General features: G+C 43.0%; 1 protein-coding gene across 2 annotated transcripts; it reads right to left on the bottom strand.

Annotated features, from left to right (window-relative positions):
- Nucleotides 1-6,669: 6,669 nt before the first annotated feature.
- Nucleotides 6,670-15,102, bottom strand: FAM110C (family with sequence similarity 110 member C). Of its 2 annotated transcripts, XR_014589558.1 has the most exons (3): nucleotides 13,304-15,102; nucleotides 11,933-11,999; nucleotides 6,670-10,098 (listed from the first exon to the last, which is right to left on the bottom strand). XR_014589558.1 is itself a non-coding variant. In XM_083857195.1 (2 exons), the coding sequence occupies exon 1, from the start codon at nucleotides 14,503-14,505 to the stop codon at nucleotides 13,345-13,347; it is 1,161 nt and encodes a 386-aa protein (XP_083713321.1). In that variant the 5' UTR covers nucleotides 14,506-15,101; the 3' UTR covers nucleotides 6,670-10,098; nucleotides 13,304-13,344. The 2 variants fall into 2 exon arrangements, 1 of the variants encoding a protein (XP_083713321.1); XM_083857195.1 differs by lacking the exon at nucleotides 11,933-11,999 and having other exon boundaries at nucleotides 13,304-15,101.
- Nucleotides 15,103-18,939: the final 3,837 nt, after the last annotated feature.

An 18,939-nucleotide genomic window follows, 5' to 3' on the forward strand; every position in this document is an offset into this window, starting at 1 on the left:
CACATTTCCTGAGCCCACCTAGCCTGGAGGCACCCAACACTCTTTGCCCTACTGGGACTTTCTGCCAATGACCATGTTGGCTCAGCAGCATTACTTACAGGACCCCGCAATTTTGGCAAATTTGGGGTTTACCCAGCTGAAGCTTCTTCCAGCCACACCTGGGTGGGGATTTTCAGAAACAGTTGGCCAAAAGAGTGACCAAAGTGTTTTACCTCGATAAAGGACAAAAGAAAGGTGACAGGTCTTCTCTAAAAATCTCAGTGGGCCTTATGATTTCAGAAAAATACTTTCACAATGGTACAGCTTATGAACATCAGATGAGGGTGGAATTGCTCTTGTCTAAGTTTAACTGGCCAAAGGTTAGTAGTCTAGCCTGAATCAGTCACCATTCCCCACCCGCAGTGAACTGTAGGTAGCTGTAGAAGTGATTCATTCCAGGTCTATCTGAAGACAGGATGACTCACTGGCTGCAGATAGGCCTGCTAGGCAGTTAAGTGAGATGTACTGTGCTGCTGGGCACTGTTTGTTAGCCTGCCTTAAGAACAGAGCAACAGCCTCAGCTGTAAAATACCTACAGGCTGCATCACCTCCCGTTTGGAGTGGGCCAGGAGCACACACCTGGACAGTCACGGCAATTCAGAGGACAAGTGCTGGCAGGTTTGGCTGCCAGAGCTGAGTCATGTGGCTGAACCCTTAGTACCAGCATCTGTTTGCAAAACTGGCTCTGAGATACTTCTGATAAAGAGAATTATGATTTGGAAAGGTTGTGAGTTCTTTTGAAACATTAAACCATTTCAAACAGCTCAAGCCATGACCCAGTATCTTAGCTGCAGTGTCACATGGTTCTTTCTAGTTGCAACTACTATCAATAATTGATTATTACTCAATTAAATACAGTGAGAACCTTAAGCCTGAAAAGCAGAACATTTTATGAAGCCAAAATCTATGACTTCATTAAAATGATTCTCACTTCAGCTTACTTTTAGATTAGAAGCTCACCAGACTCAAACAGCATAGTGAATCCAACCAAATTATTAATAAGGAATTAAAATAGTTGACGTATTTTTCACTTTATTCCTTACAAATTTTTCTTGCATCCTCCACACAATGGAAATCAGCATAATCACAGCTACATTTACTTTCTACAGTCTGGGAGCTTTCTAGTTCACCTTATATTCCTTATTTGTAAGAATTCTCCTTGAAGCAATTTCATTTTCAACTCCTTTTTTAGCTACACTGGCTTTTCTCATACTTCTGATGGATTTGTGGCACAATTCTTTGTATGAAACACATCAGTTTTATGATTGACTATTTGGTGATTCCATTGCACCATCCTATTTGATTTCAGGATTACTTCCTACTTGGATGGAATTTCTTGTCTTTGCTTTACATTTCATCCTTGATCCTAGTGGCAAAGGTGTGATCCTGACTGTGCAGAAAACATCATTGTGTCTCCAGCTATATCTTTGAGGTTTGTCACAACAAATAGAAGCACTAGGTAAGGCTGGGAAGGCTGCAGGAAATGGACATCAAAGGGTTCTTGATATTGGAAATATTTGTACCGGGCAATGCTTATGCTCTGCAGTCATTCCCAGGATGTTATCATGCTACAGGTATACACCTACAATGAAACACAGCACTTACCCATGACCAGACATGCTACATACCATGTGCTCCTTGTGACACTCCTGCCTCTTCCACTGAACTGTGAATCTGGATGAAAATCGGCTTGTAGCAAAATGTAAAGTGAAATATTGGTGTCTTTCTGCTTCTTGCTCACATTCAGTACCTGAACAGTCCTAAATGTTTGGACGGTTTTGATCTGGATCATAACTGTGCTTATAGAACGATGAAAAGTTTTTATTTCAAAAGAAATGTTCCTATATATGAAAAGATAGCTCTGTAGAAGAATGTTGAGTAAAATCAACAGAGAACACATACAGGAGTCCTTGGTCAGTATTTGTTTTAATTTAGGAATGAGCAAAATAATCTTAAGTTGGGCCTAAACTGGAAATATGTATTTGTGATCTATTTAGAGAGACAAATACAGAATTTTTTGAAGTGGTAAAGCATTCATTTAGATGAAGAGAAACCTTGTTCTCTTCCCTTAACTTACCGATACATATGCCATTCACACAATAGGCAAGGGCCCTGAAGCTGGAACAGCCAGAGTTGAGAGGGTAAGCTTGTTCCTGGCGAGCGCTTTTAGAGCCCAGGCCAACCACCTTTCTTCCCAGCAGTACTCCTTCCCAGCAGTTCCCACTCCTCCATCAGCTCCTGCCAGGTGGGCAAAAACTTGAGAAGATGTCCAAAGTGCTGCAGTGCTAAGGCAGGGCTGGTGGTGACCAGGCTCTGCTCCCGTGCACCTCAGCACACCTTGGAGGCTGGATGTGTAGCTGGTGGAGGGTAACTGGCTCCACAGAATCTGACAGCCAGATCTCATTCCATGGCCACATCTCAGCTAAATGAGTGTTTCAGAGATTCAAATCTTTTCAGCTGTTTCTGTTCAGCTGAGCCCTGTGGCAAGCTGACTCAAACTAAGCAGAGGGAGGACTGCTGAAGGACAATTGAACACATGGACATTTGTAACACTTTTGAATCAATTTTATTTTACAGTTAATTAATACAAATAGATTTAAATCCATACTTCTAATTAAAACACCAGTTTCCTGCGCCTCCCAACTGCAGGCAGAATCTGAGTTCTATTCTGTGATGAAACATCTCTTTTGCAATTTATTGCAACCTTCCTAGATTTTACCAGCTCTGCTGAACCATTAGATAAGATGTAAATGCCTTTCTTAGGGTACTCTGAAGAAAGACAAAAATACATCAAATAATGTAACTTTGGGAGTTAAACAATCCTCCAGATTAGTTTTCCTTGTTTCCCTGCATTTTTCAGGGCATGATTTTTTTATTGCATTATATTCATTTTTACTATAAAAAAATCTTACAAGTTATCCTATGTAATGTGATGTAATTAGCAGACTTAAATTTTTTATGTACTCCTGCTCTTTTGTACAAACATTTTACACATGAGGACTGTTGCTAATATTGGTCTAATAGAAACCACACTAATTTCTGTTGTAAATCTTCGAAGCGCAGGAGAATTAATTTGTGACAGTTTGAGATCAAGCATAGGTAAACTGGGATTTTAGACAAAGTGCCTATGAAGAAAATCGTCCTTTTGGACAGTGCATGTTAACTCTCTCAGGCACATGGTGTGATTCTTGGAATTGTCCTGTGCAGGGTCAGGAGTTGGATTTGATGATCCTTGTGGGTCCCTTCCAACTCAGCATATTCTATGATTCTCTGCCCCCCGATCAGAGAATGTCCTCTTACCATCCTATTGCTTTGTTTCTGCAATTGTTTCAAAACAAGAAAAGATGATCTATGAATGTCTCAAAGGCTGCAGAAATAAGATGATTTTTCTACCAACTGTAGGGTAATGAAATGATACAATCTAAAAAAATGAAAATTTAGGAAAATTGGAGCTTCCAGACAATTAGTCTGTTTTGGAATGTTACGCTGAAGGCCTTTTCTCAGAAGTTACATAATTTTCAGCCTATTTAGAGTAATTGACATCAAGGAGTTAAATCCTTTTTTTTTATGGAATCCTATCCTGGTTGTCAGAGCAGATGGAGGCAGCTCTGCAGATGCTCTTCTTAAACCCAATATCTCTGGAGAGTCACCTCAGCTTGTGTTTGCAGGTGAACCCAATAGACTATATCTCTGTTTGATGTTGTTTGACTCTTGCGTGAGATAAAGTTCTTCTTAAATTTACTTTTGTGCAGGAAATAAGTGTTGAGTAAAGATGTGTTCCCAAGAAATGAGTGGTGAACTGCATCTTTCCAACAAGCTCAAGAGATACCTTGCTGTCCTGGGTTCCACACAGAATTGTTTCAGCCTTTCTCTTCCAGTCCTGCTACTGCAAAGCTTATCCAATTGGCTTTCAATGTCCTAATGTTCTTATTTGGCCCCAACAAAATTCCTAGAAGATTTAAACTATACTCCACCATGAAAAGACTTGTGATTTAGGATTTGATTTTTGCAGTAGGTGGGCTCAGAGCTCTTTGAGGAAGAAGTGTTACCACAGCTCTGAAAAACTTATCCTCTAGAAAACACAAACCAAACCAAAGATGATGCTACAAACAGGTATCAAAGAAGAAAACAATGAAAAAAATATATGCTAAACTAAGCAGGAAGAGCTATATGGATTGAAAAAGACTAGAGAGTTGGTCTCTGATCTAGTAAGCTTCTGCTTAACTACACACCACATTCATTTCTTGACTTTTTGCATGATTAGCTCTTAGTTTCCTTAGGGCAGAAACAGAAAGATTGAGGAGAAGGGTGTAAAACCTAACTGAAAGCATTGTTCAGAAAAAAATAAATATTACAAGAATGAGGATAAATAGAAGAGTGCTATGCGTAATGACTGGCACATGAATGAGTTCACTGGAAATGTAAACACGGAAAGGGACTGTCAGAGAGGGCGTAAGATGAGCAACTCAGACTGATGAATAACTGCGGAAGTGGTTAAGACTTCCTGATCACCAAAGAGAAAAAGAGTGATGCAAGAAGAGGTTGGGCTGAAAGGAAGGAATAGGAGCAGCACTCCCCTTCGTGTGCTCAGCTGTGCCTGCCTCTTCGTGTGTGACTCTACATGTGTAGAGTGCTTGTTGCTGCTAATGCCGATCAATAACCGACCAATAATCACGTGGGTTTTTTGTGTTGATGATTGCTACTCTCTGGTTCTAGCTACTGCCTATGAAAAAACCATAAAATTTCGTACTCCTATTGAGCTCTTGATGATTGTGGCAAACTTTGAAACCCAGACAAACACAGCTCTTAAGATATTTTTAATCGTAACTGCTGAGGCAACTCAAGTCCAGTACAAATGTGCAAGCTAGTTTTACAGGATTTCCTGTTCTTTCAGTAACTAGATTGATTCCTGGAGTATGTATATATGTAGTTATATATATGGATATATGTAGCTGACTTCAATCTGGAGGGGTTTTTTTTCTATGATACTGTTTGTTTTTCTGCTATATCTCAAATTTTATTGGCAAGTATAATTGACCAAAATTCTCAACACCTTTTGTCATGGAGACCTTGACAGACTGCTGTTACATCATTGCCTGCAAATGAGCTGAGTAGTCCTTTCCAAGCCAAATTTATTTCCAAGGATGGGGCATCTACTACCTCTCTCTGCAACATTATACTTAAGCGATTCGGCATAGTCCCTTTCAGTGCCACAGGATAAAGCCAGGGTAAATGTGGCCCAATCACAAAACGTCCTCTAAATTTGAAGGCATCTCTTTGCAGAGTTCTACAGCCAAGTCCTGTATTCACTTATTTGCCTGCTGTTGACATAAGCTGATCTTTGGCAAAAGCTCCTGGAGATACTAAGTACTTTTGCAGTTGTGTGTTCAGAATGGCTCAACATCTACAATACACCTGAAAAGACCTTTTTTCTGGTTTCTTTCCAACATCTATTTACTACTCAAGATGAATTAGAAGCAAAACAGTGGATGGGTAAGCTGTGGACTTTTAAAGGTTGCTTGCACCAGACAGTCTGAGAGCAGAAGCTTGCCAAACCTTACTTCTGGAAGAAATCCACCAGAATTGATAAAATATGGGATAAAGGTGTTAACTGAAAAGTTACTTAAAAGCAATGTTCCTAAATGCAAAGCTGGGCTGTAGTCCAAGGTCATTCTCAGACTATGATGGCTCTGTCCTCTCTAAGGCAGCAAGATGAGCAAATGCCTGCTATGGGAGATTGACCTCTGTAGAAAGTGGGATGCATGTATTTCCCCCTTTCCAGACTTGCTTCATACCTTGCACTGACACAGGTCGCCCATGATTTGTGAGAGGAAGGTTACATGTCAGTAATAAAAAAGCTGCTCTTGGGTTTTTGTGGGAGATCCCAATCTGTACAGCAAGCATCCTTTAGGTCTACCTGAAGTTGCCTTCAAATGTTGGCTGATGAAACACTTGAGTCTGAGGAAATTAAACTATACTAAAATGAAAACTGTGAAACTGGAGTGCATCGGTTTCTGGTAAAAACTCACTGTATGCAACCATTATTTCTGCCGCTTTCTTCACAAAATAAATAAACAGAGATTTAGCATAATATATTGAATTCTTTCTATGGAAAGAAAAGTTGAACAACAGTTTGTTTATAAGATTCTGGAGATAATATATTTTCCAAACAGAACTCTCCCACTTAGGACACTGGCTGACATGAATGTGGTATTGCCTGCAGCACAACGTAGCTTTTGACAGCGAGCAAGACCAAACAGAATACTACATTTGGAAAAAAATAGTACTCTTCAGAAATAAACATTATCTTTGCAGCTATATTCTGAAATAAAAAAAAAAAAAATTAGACTGTTGTAGAACAGCCTTAGCTTCATATAATTCAAATTGACTGATATTGAGAGTTACTACTTACTGCGTCACCTCCTTGTGAGATTCTGTGCCTAAGCTCTCAGCCAGGGGTCTGGGCATGGCTCAGGCATGCATTGCACTTCTGGATATTCACAGTCGAGTATCAGCCTCAGTAACAGAGAAATTAATTCCCTAATGGGATTCTAGCTTTAAAATAATAGCACTTTAATGGAGAGAGCAAAATAAAAGTATACTTAAAAAAAACAAACATTACCTCTCAGAATGGTAGTTTTATTTGTACGCATTCAATAGCACAAAGTTTTTTTCACAGGAATAAAAGCATAACAATGGTGAAACATCCGTATCAGATCTGACCAGTATTCCATTTCAAAGGATTCAAATGCAGATGCAAGAAACTTCACAGGAGGCAATGGCAGGACAACCTGCTCCAAAAGAAAGTTTCTGCTTAATCCCCACCAATGTAATGCTTGGCCGATTTCATAAAACATGTAGACTTATAACCCTTAGAAAAGTAATATACATATAGAAAAAGCTGTATTTCTTATAGATTTCTATACAGTAATATTTACAATATATTGCAAAGATTTCAGTCTTATCTCCATATTCCAGGTCACAAACCCTAGACTTTGTACCTTTCTCCTATTATGCCACAGCTGTGGACATTGCCCCTTGTCACAGCACTGGAGAACCACAAAACACTTGGGTGTAAACAGCAATTTGCTCTGTACACTTGCACCCCATTTGACTATTTTGTTTACATAGTTCTAGCCAAACAAAATAATTCAATTTATGACTAGCCTTTGTCATCAGCCACCGTTTTAGGCTCGCCAGACAACTGGAAAATGAACTCCATTGCTAAAACTTCTGTTCAAACTCCAACAGCTCACTTTTCCATAGTGTAACGCAACAGCCAGAAAATTCCACCTGTCCCAAAGGATATCTTTTATAATCAAATAGTAAAAAAACCAAACAACCAAACCAAAAAAAGATGATTTTTTTTTTTGTGAAGAAAACAGGTAGTGGCTAATGTTAGCAAATTCTTCTTGTTTTGAAGGCTATGGCTGAAAGACCCAGTAGAAGAAAGGAAAATCCTTTACATGTAACAGTAACAGGAGTGGAATAAATGCCAGAGCTCTCATCATTTGGAAAAAGCACTGAATTACCCATTCCCAAAACGTATGGGGAAAGAAAGACTGTAATCTATTTTTGTTCTGACATACAGGAAATGTAAATTATTAGCTTCCCCAGAAGGTATTATTAAATAAAAGGGAATCTATAGCTCATCAGGCAAAGATCTTAGACAGGTCCACATCACCTCTGAAATAAATGGGAATGTTTGGCATTCCTACAGAGTTTGAACACAGCCAGAGAAATTTTGCCACATTAGTGTGGAAAGTCACCTGAATCGTACTGAACTATCCACAAAGGCAAAAAGAAGGATTAAAAAAGTATTCAGAACGGGTCCAGTTCTGATTTCACTAATCTCTGCCACAAAACCCTCATTGATTTTCAGAAAGGCTGATGTTCAGTGTTTTCAAGCAAATTAAACATATTCCTTCCTAATATTGAAAACTCATGAGAAGTACATCTTTCATCTTAACTTTTGAAAGCTGCTCAACTGACAGAGGAACAACAAACAGAAGTCTGAAAGTGAAACAAAAAATGTCCTTGGAAACAAAACAAATTAAATCTCTTCTCCTGTGGCAGAGCACTGGATTGTAACTCAAAAGATTTTTTCTGCACTCTGAGCAGTCTACAGTCATGCATGTTTTCAAAGAAAAGCATTCCTTAGCTCTGATATTCAAATATACATGTGGTACAGCATCTTGCTGGGAGCATGAACAGAACAGATACATCATATTATGACTAATAAACCTAGACTGTAATCCTTAAAAACCTGCACCTTCAGTGTATAAATCTGATCATATTAGCAGCATCTTGAAGTTTTCTAGAATCATCCTTTTATAATAATGTAACAAATATATATAGAGGTTTCATTTTGTAAGAAAATATCCACATATACTACCTTCTCTCTAAGTCTGAGAAGCTCACACAAACTAGTTTTCTCCCAGTTGAAAAGTGGGTTCAACAACTGATTTATCTGGAAGTGTTATCTAGTTATCTTAAGAACTTCAGACATATACACCTTAGTACCTAACACTAGGAACAGAAGACAGTGCATTTCCAAACTGTGCTGTAATTGAGAACTAACCATCCTGGACTGACAAGCACATTTAAAACCCATGGAAGTGCAACTCAGATGATATTTAGCTGATCTCGATGAGCTCTTCAAGGGCAACACTTCCACAACCATGGTAACACAAACTAAGCTTTCAACCTCTGCAGAACCAACAGCTGAAGTCAACATTATGCCATTCAGGCAGCTTTCACAGATGGAAATCACTGCAAATGAAAGGGAAAGTGGCTTTGTTGTTGTTGCATTGTTTTGTGGTTTGTAATGTCCACATTCTTTGATTTTCTAGTAAGCAATGACAAATTGGGGTGTTTGAGGCACAGCCAGCAAATTCTGTAAGTTACTGCAAGGCCTCATTCACTACACGAATGATCCAAGTATCACCTTTTAAAACATGTTTAGCTCAGGCAGTCTAAATGAAGCATTTTACTAATGATATTGAGTAAGGTGTTGTCTACACTGGGTGACATCAGGACATTCCCTGGCCTGGCTGTGCCCTAATGTGCCTTCCTGCCTTGCAGCACAGGAATGCTGCCTTGCACAGCCCTACTGCAGACCCACACTAGGAAATGTGGCTTTACACAGCCTGGCACAGTTCCCTCATGCCATTCTGTAAAAGCCTGCTCACTCACTGCCTAAAACTAAAGGTGCTACACCACGACTGCCAAACCTTGCAATGTTTGCCATGTCAGAGTCAGGCACATATTGCAAACAAATTGTACTGTTCTGCAAGGCAGAAACAATGCAAAAGATCCCTCAATACCTGTTTCTTGGAACCATGCTCCTGAAGTATTTGGAGCTATTCTTTCCCAATGGCTGAGCAAGCTGTGTGACAAACTAGCAAGAGCAAACTATATGGATACAAATATTTGTACACCAATTTGGCTTGCATGCTCTCAGAGAAAGAGAGGTTTGGCAGCGATTTAGCTTACAATGTTTGCCACGTATTTGAAATAAGGCTGCCACAGTTAGTCCTCACCAGCCAAGCAAATGATGGTGAATGATGTCAGAATGAGCTCTGATCAAAGAGCCCTGGTAAGGCAGAGCCTTTGAACATCCAGGTGGAGTCTGTCTGTAGGGAACACCTGACTGAGAGGTCATTGCCACTTCATTCCCACATTCTTCCCCCATCCCTGTTGACATATTCATTGCTGGAAAAAGATGGGTGCACAAAACAGACCTTCTGTCACAGCCTGGAATGACATCCTGAGGCAGTGAGCTGATCTTGAATATTACTGTGGAAGGCAGGTGCTGCCACACTTTGCTTTTCCAGGGGCTTTTTTGTTTCCTGCTGTCTTGCTGGGGCACAGTTCACAATCTCCACTTTTCATTGCAGTCTTGGACACCCTTGGGCTTGACAAGAGTGAGGCTTCCAGAGGATGGGGGTGAAGGTAGGAAGCAATAACAAAATACTAAACTTGGACAAAGTACATAAGCCAGATGAGAGAACAGTTTCTTCCTGTGTCTGGTTTTGTTCAACTTCCAAGTCAACAATTCTGAAGAAAGAAGAAAAAGAGTGTCATTTGTTATTTATCACATCAGACAAGCATAAGGTGATACTCTAAAGCTTTTATTCAGCTGCCTATGGCTACTGCCAGCATAGTAAATTACCCTCCCTGGAGATTTCCACTTGAATAATACCCACCCATTTAAGAATGATGAGAAACTCAAGGCTGAATAATCTTGATTCAGCTCAGGAATGAGGATGCAGAGTGAACCCTCTTCCTAGAATCAAGTAGAACTGACAGTGAGAGGAACTGAACTGCAGAGGTGAACTCAGGCAGCTTTCTACCAAGAAACAGCAATGACCATCTTGCCAAGGACCTCAGTTTTCTGAAGCTCACAACCCACACTCTGCAATCATCTCTCTGACGAAACATGCTAAAGAACCTGATCCTTCAAACAGTTCTTTTATTTACATGGTGCTCCACCAGCTCCCAGAGAGCTCATGAAAAATTAAACAGAGAACATAAAATATGAATGGAATGATCACTGGCCCATAAAAGCTCTGCAGGTTCTTGAAAGGTGTTTTATACATAACGAATGTTAGTATTTCAGAATTGAGGTTTCTGCCTCATTGTCCAAAGAAGATGCAACAATTTTCAAGCCTCTGTAGAAAACCAGGAACTTCTAAGGATGTTAGAAAAGGTGCCTGGGAACACCAGGAAGAGTACACTGCTCCCCAGCAGAGAACAGCAGTCCACAGTTTACTAAGCAAAGTAAACAGAGCCAGATACTTGGATATTGTGAAAACATATAGATATCCAACTTGATGCTGTATTGTCAGAGAAAGTATGAAATGAATGAAAATTTACACCAGAACTATAAGACTTATCTTGCAATCACATGATGATAACAACTCTCTCCTTAAATTCTGTCCAGTAAATGTAATCTTAACTTATATTTAACTCCTGATGACCCTTGCTCTTTATTCTGGGTGATGTGTACAGGTATTTTTAGCTGATCTTTCTGAACTTCCCACTTCTGTGGCCTAAATGATAAGTATGTTTTCAATTTTCAGGAACTACCCAACAGCTGAGATCAAACAGTTGAGAGTCAGCCCTAGCACTCTTAAAATTAGGTTTATAAATAAGGACCCTCTGAATTAGTCTTTCCTAGGCAGTCAAAATTTTTGGTGTAAAAGGAAATTGCTACCAGAGTAAAGTGCTCCCTTATTCTAGGTATTAAAGTTACTGTATAATGAACATAGGATCACTTGAATGATCTTGCTGTTTATTTCATAGAGATCCTTTCACCACCTTGTTAGGTGGTGTACTACCATTTTATCTTACATGGTAAAAATAATAAAAAAAAATCGATCAAACCCATGTGAGATTACACTGGTTCAGCTCCTGGTACTTCCCACCCTCCTGCCCTTGCCTTTGCCCTGGTGCAGCACCTCCTCTGCAGACTGCATGCTCCCCGGGGTGCTCACCAGCATCTCCTGCCTCAGCTGCAGCACTGGACGCGCTCAGCACCCCGCAAACGGATGGGGAAAGGACCAGCTGCTCCCTCTGGAGCCAGCTCTGTGGTGACGACCTGGACCCTAACCCCATCAGCAAACAGGCTTTTCTTTGGCTGTTTTTCTTGCGTGATTCATGCTTGCTGGAATCTGTCTCCCATCCTCTTGTTTAGCAAGGCTGGCAGCGGCAAGGAGCATCACAAAACCATCACCTTCCTAATTTTGTTTTGTGTATCTCCTGGCCTTTTATCACAGAAGGACGAGCAAGGAGAAATGATTAGTTCAGGAGAGCCCTTTCTTCTCTCTAAGATTATTTGAGAAAGGATTTGTTACATAACGATACTTCTTTTAAATTGTCAGCCGGATACCTGAGAACATTCTTATCAGCACGGCCTTGAAAAGTTTTTGTAAAATGGCTCTCTCCCCGTCTTCCTCCTTTTGCAGAAAGAAAATAGACTTTTGAGAAAAATTCTAATTCTAAAGGTGAACCGAATTTCAGATCATTAAAACCAGTTTCAAGTAAATGGATTTTTGCCTTATACGGATTAAAGGAATTTAGAGTGACAGCCTCACGTCCACATAGGAATGAGGCTCATGCACGACAATTCTCCACATCAGTAAGACCCACACGCTCTATCAACAGCTGTATCTACACCAAATGACGTTCTTCTCACGCACCAAATACAAACTGTTAGAAAATATACATGTAATCCTTCATATAAAGACCTACACGTGCAATTTTTAAATACCTCACGGTAAGCTGCGATGGTTATCCTAGGGGCTTTATGTACTGGAAGGAGAAAAACTCTTATCTCATAGATTATCAACACCACAGGCTCCACGAATATAGTTCTTTTTCAGGAGATCATACACAAAATAAACACCGGACATTAAACCCAGGACATTGGTTTTACCAGAGCTAATTTTTTTCTGCTTCTGTCTGTGAAGTAATTGTTTTCTAACGCTAGATCCACACTTTTGTGTTAATTATCTCTAGCTTAAAACAGTGGAGTACCCCTGACAAACTGCACAACCCATTCCTAACTACCAGCACCAAACCACACAGCAAAACCCACTGCAGAGGAAAACCCAAACTCTGTGATGGTATGAGGTTATCTGGAACAAACTCTTATGGTCCCAAAAGAAAGCCACAGAGGAAATAAGACTGCTAGCAGGGCACTGATTCAGTTTAGCTTTCTTGATACTTGGGGGTGCCTACATGTAAGGGGAAGCAGAGAGAGTGAAGGAAAGTAAAGAGGGGAAAACTGTACCAGTGTAGTATAAATACAGTGCACTCCTGATGACTAATACTTTCAGGAGCAAAGTATAAATACAGTGTGCTCTTAATTAGTAGTAGACTGTTCAGTCTGTTATCCAAATAACAGTAACTAAAGGTTGAGTACTTTTCTAAGATATTTTCTTAGCATTTAATATAGCAGAAATTAGAAGAAATAAGACATTTGCAAAGCAGGAACCTGCAAAGTGCAAGCATCCTTCACAGACGCTGACTCTAATTTCCTGTGGGGGGTCTGATCTAAACCTGGCAAGCTTCAAGCATTTACTTGTTTGAATTTTGGTTTTTGTAGTAACACAGATTTCTGCTTTGCAAAAAAGCCGTACTTGGAACATGTGGTAAACAAAATACATTTTCCTTCAGCGTTTCCTGAAAAGACAGGGACGGTCAACTGTCTAAAAAGGAAAGAGAAACACGAATTGTCAGGGCGAGGCTTTGCACACACCTTGAGTTCACCAGGCTCCAATCGCACGCTGAATGAAGCCATCATGCCAGTTCCTGGATCACCTTGCTGGTCTCCGTGGCTTTCTTACACGTGTACAACCATTTGATGATGCGAGCGTTGCGCTCAATGACAGAGGTGCTGCTGGGGACCTGCTCCGAGAGCTCGTCCTCCAGCAGCCCCTCGTCCCCGCTGTGCCTCGTGAACTCGCTCTCCGAGGTTGCCACGCTGACGCTGCGGATCTTGAAGGAGACATTGTCGGACACCACGGAGAAGTTCTCTCTCCCAAGATCCTCAATGACCTCCTGCTCCAGGCCACAGTACTTGAAAAACGTGTCAAACTCAGCGAAGGACTTGGAGTAGCGAGAGCTGATGTCTGACTGGGAGCGATGGAGACCTCTCCTCTTCACCTCCTTGACCTCGTCAGGAGCTGTACTCAGTTTTGAGAGTCTCTCCCGCTCCTCTGTGCACACCCCTGCCCCTCCAGTGCTCACAGGGACAGTCCGCACCGCTCCAGGGTCGCTGGGCTCACGGTCACCATCCTTTGCCGAGAGAGGCTCATTGCCCTCGGCCGCTGCCATTTCCTCCATGACTCCGGGCAACTCGGGGGAAGCCAACTGCTTCTCCTTTATGGACCCATGGAAGATCCTCCTCACCAAGTTCCCCCGTGGGCTGTCCTGGCTTTGACCTCTCCCTAGCTCACATTTCTGGCGGTAGATCACCAGGGAATCGGGCCGCATCTGCCTCTTGGTGCTGCGCCTGGCGATGGGGGGGCCGTGCTGCAGGGGGGCCCGGCAGGAGTTCACGGCCCTGCCCGGCTCCGGGGGCTTCGGGCCCGTCCCCCTGCCCGGCTCCGGGGGCTTCGGGCCCGTCCCCCTGCCCGGCTCCGGGGGCTTCGGGCCCGTCCCCCTGCCCGGCTCCCCGCTGGCTGCTCTGCTCTCCACCGAGCAGGTCTCGCTGCTGCTCTCCGAGGCCGAGCTGAGCGCGATGACGGGATCCTGCCTGGTGCTGATGACCCGCTGGCTCTTTACGTACTTGGCCTTATCGGCGGCCAGTCTCTCCACGGCACTTTTCCTGCCCGGCCTGCCGGCCTCCAGCTGCCTGCGGAGGTACTCGGGCCCCTTGTTGAGGAGCCGCAGGGGAAGGGAGGAGTGGAGGTCGGAGACGGCGTGCATTCCCACGGCCCGGGAGAGTTCGGCTGGCATAGCAATCTCAGGGACGCGGATCCTGCCTCCAGTCCCGAGAGGGAAGTGGGATAAGGAAGAAAAAAAAAATAATAAAAAAAGAAAAAAAGAAAAAAAGAAAAAGGAAAGCAGGGGAATCGCGGTGTAGGACAGCCCGGCCGCGCTCCCCGCTCCGTCGGAGCGCCGCGTGTCCCGCCCGCCCGTCCGTCCGTCCGTCCGCCGGCGGGCACGGCCAACCCCGGCCGGCACAGCCAATCCCGGCCCGCAGGAGGGGAGGAGGGAGGGAGGGAAGGAGGGAAGGAGGAGGCAGGAGCCGCCCTGGGGGGTGGCAGCGGCCCGGCCCCGCCACCTCCCGGGGCCTGGGGCGGCCGGCGCTCCGGGGACAGGGCACCTGCTCGGGCCGGGGCAGCGGGAGGGTTCGCTCCCCTCAGGAACACCGTCTGCCGGGCCGCCGAGGGGGCGGGCGCTGCTTGGGGCTGGTCCGGCGGACCCCAGCGCATCTTCCCCTTGGGGGGCACCACCTGGCCCCGCTCCTTTGGCGGCCCTTACCCGGTGCGTTCCTCCCCGGGTTTCACTGCTCGGCCGCGCCGAGCGCTGCGCTACAGCGGGAAACCTTGGAATGATCAGGAAAGGACGGGACGGGCTTCCAGAGCACAGCGCCAGAGCAGAGTCCGGGCACGCCGGGCGGGCAGCACAGCCGTGCCCTCAGCTGTGTCCCCGGGTGTGCCCCCAGGTGTATTCCCAGCCGTGTCCCCAGCTGTGCCCTCAGCCGTGCCCTCAGCCGTGTCCCTGTCTGTTCCCCCAGCCGTGCCCCCGGGTGTGCCCCCGGGTCTGCCCCAGCCGTGCCCTCAGCTGTGTAACCATGTCCCCAGCCGTGCCCCCAGCCGTGTCCCCAGCCGTGTCCCCAGCCGTGTCCCCAGCTGTGCCCTCAGCCGTGCCCTCAGCCGTGTCCCTGTCTGTGCCCTCAGCCGTGCCCTCAGCCGTGCCCTCAGCCGTGCCCCCGGCCGTGCTGGCGGCCTCCTGCCCTTCCCGGGGCAGCGGCAGCAGCAGGGACACGTTTGTCCCTGGCCCAGGGCTGTGCACGTGTAAAGTGTAAAGTGCAGTGGAATGGCTTTAGTTTGAATTGCGTGTCGCAAATCTTTGCCCTTCAAAAACGTCGGGCAGAAGCCGTATCTGGGAACATTGAACAGGCAGGACAGAGCCATTGGCTGTAACATAAACTGAAAGTTAGAGTTGGAAGTTGTAGGTAATCAACCTGGGGCAGTCGGAACTCGTGATCTCATGTGAGATGCTCTGTAATAACTGAATTAGAGATAACTTTTCTTCTAATACATGAAACAAAAGCCAGTTTATATCTGCAAGTTTTTGCATGCATATTTTTACTGGTTTGGTTTGGTTTTAGCTTGTCTATTACTTCTGGGGGAATACTAGAATGATTTTGTGGTGATTGGTTCATACTTCATATTTACAATCACTAAATTGTAGCTAACAAGTTTAGAAACGAAGAGATGAGCCTCTCTGTCCTCATTATGAAGTTTCAGGGCACACCACTTTGCTGCCAGCAAGGTTCTCACTGTGACAGGAGATAGGTTATGAGCAACCCTGGAGTCAGAGTTTGGGCTAGCTCTTCTGTGAAAACCTTCTTTAGAAACACACAAAACAGAAATATTCTCTTGCCAGCATGGTTCTACTTCTGGTTTTCCCCTTAATTTTACATCATCTTTGTTTCTAGACATGTAGGTCTGAACTCCAGAAGTCCCATAGCATATACAACTGCCTGTTCACAGGAAGGATCCCAGATATGATGCTTGTCTGAATTATGACACAAGTTTGTGACATATCTTGAGATCTCTTAGGGTGAAATGCTTGTTGATATGTAGAATGGATGCAGCTTTTTGGGAAAGAACTTTATTTTTCTTTTACAGGTATAGAAGTAGAGCTGGTTCACAACCTAAAAATAAGTATTCTCAAGAACTGAGAGACAATAAATAGAAGTTTACTAGGGAACTCTTTCCCGTTAAAGCAGTTCATACACAGATATGTAAGAGTGTAGTTAATACCATTACATATTTAAATGCTTCTTGGGATACTGGGCATATAGAGAAGGCTGATGTCTTCTGACCATTAATCTGAACAATAAGCTGATAGGCATAATGAATTTAGTAATGAGATACTGAGGTTTCATTCCCATATGGACAAATCTGCCTGAATTGTTTCCTTCAACATTTTCCTTGGAGTTCCATGGCACTGAATAATGTAATAACACATATTCACATTTCTCCATGCATTTTAATTTGTGTTAGTTCCAAATTCTGTTGTCTTGTAGAAGCTTTAAGAACTCACAAAAAAAAATCATCTGTTTGCATTCATTTAAAATAATAAGAACGATGAACACACACAGGTATCAGTAAGAGGGGTCTTATTAACCAATTGCAATTCTTTTTTTTATCAAAGCTGTTCATTCACTCCCTGCAATATTATATAATTTTTCTCAGTGGACAATAGCTTTGTGTTTAGAGTTGATATACAAAACCAATTTAAAGACATGGGTTTTGATGGGAAAAAACGACATATATATATTTTTAATGTTTAAAACATCTTTTTTTTTTAATGTTTAAAACATTTAAAAAATTATATATTTTCCTTTCTCTTAAAATTTCTTTGGCTTTAAATGCAGGCCTGAAAGACTTTTGATGGAAAATTTTCCTTTTTCAGACAGTTTCATCCTCGTCTTACTGACAAAAGTAGACATGAGTTTTGATTTTCCATTAAGTGCATGTAACAAGAATTTTCTCATGAAAAATTGCAACAGCAATTTCCAGCTGACTTTCCAGGTATGTGAGATACTTTTCCCTGAGAATCCTGGGTGATGACAACAACATCTATGGAGAAGAAGAGTCTTCCCAGGGTCAGAAAATATTGCAAGGAACAAAATTTTGTAACCCTGTCTCCCTTTAGTAAGGCATATCAATACAGGAGCTGCACAGTTAAGTGATATTTTAAATATATTTAGGTCACATATTTTAAAACTTAAATGCATTTCAGTTTAAAATATGATTCTCTGATTTGAAATACTTATATTTGTATTCCTTCGAATTAGCTTTATATTTATGGACACAATCTTACAAGTATTCAAAGAAAAGGGAGCCAGTGCATGTCTTCCTTCTGGAAAGCAGAGAGAAAGAGAGTGTATTATGAGAGTCCCAGGTAAACCACCTTTGCCCCTGTCCCAGAAAAGGCTTGCAGATAATAAAATGGAAATAAAAATGGGTGCAGCAGCACCCATCCCTCAGCCTGTCAGCTGCCATCAGTCTCCCTCTGGCACCAATGCATTAGACAAAGGTAAGAGAGGCAAGTCCTGCACACACTAAGCCTGAGCTGACACAGAGCTTTCCCATGGAAGGAGACTTCTACAGAACACCTCTGAGTCAGCTGGAATTTAAAGTTATCATGAAACACAAAGTAGTCAAATTTTATGTAGGGTAAGAAATACCACTTCTCACCGAGTTTTTACTAATAAGGGATGTTTTCAGAGCACAGCTAGAGTCTGAGCCAGATGAAAGCCAGAAACAGGACTGGTACAATGGCACTGCAAGCAAACAGTACAATGTGTGCAAAGCTTAGGTCTTTGCTCTCACTACTCCCACTCCATTGCCAGTGTCAATGACACTCTGATTTATAGTGGTCAAAGGGCAAAAATGAAGTGGTGACAGTGGAAGGTAAAAGCAAGGAAGAAAGAGAAAGGGGAGGCCTCCCATTTTGGAGACCACCAGAACAGCTGTGTCCCAGGACTGAGGTTTCTACCCTCAGTAGCTCTGAGTGCTGAGTGCAGGTGTTGCAGCCCACCCATATCAGGGGGTGATTCACTGCCACTGTGACTCGGAGTGGTGCCACCCTGTGTCCTGTTTGCTGCACTGGAGGGATGTAAAGCAGCCACAACACAGAAAGGAACAGTTTCCCAACATCTGTCTCCGGTGGGGAAATTTTAGGCCTTTCAACATGAAATCAGTGACTGTCCCAGTTCTCTCAGATTCACACAATAGAAGATATAGGCATGCCTATACATCTTCAGGCTGAATTTAAAGACTCTGGGCTTGAGCATTGTATGGCAGAGGCAGACCCACATCACTTGTACGCCTTCTCTTAGCCTCTCCCACCACTTCCAGATTTCTTAGCATCCTTTTCCATCCTTGTGATTTTGGGTTTTTTACTTCATTAAACAGCTTTGCATCTTAATCAGAAAACATCTTCTTCCTAAAGTCAATGAAGCTTGCTCTCAATTGTCATTAGTGAGCTTCATTTTTTAGTAGAATTTTGGAAATTTACCCCAGGTGTACCACTTTCCAGGTTGAACAACCATCATAGATCTCAACAGGACTCTATAATTTACATCACAGTGATTCATGGCAACATAAGGGGAGCCTTATTAGAGCAAAGAGAAAAATGATGGAATAT

This window comes from Zosterops lateralis (assembly GCF_965231275.1).
Source record: "Zosterops lateralis genome assembly, chromosome: 3".
In the NCBI taxonomy this organism is placed as follows: Eukaryota; Metazoa; Chordata; class Aves; order Passeriformes; family Zosteropidae; genus Zosterops; species Zosterops lateralis.

Excerpts from the sequence above, each read along its gene's own strand:
- FAM110C (XM_083857195.1), bottom strand. The coding sequence starts at position 14,505 with ATGCCAGCCGAACTCTCCCGGGCCGTGGGAATGCACGCCGTCTCCGAC.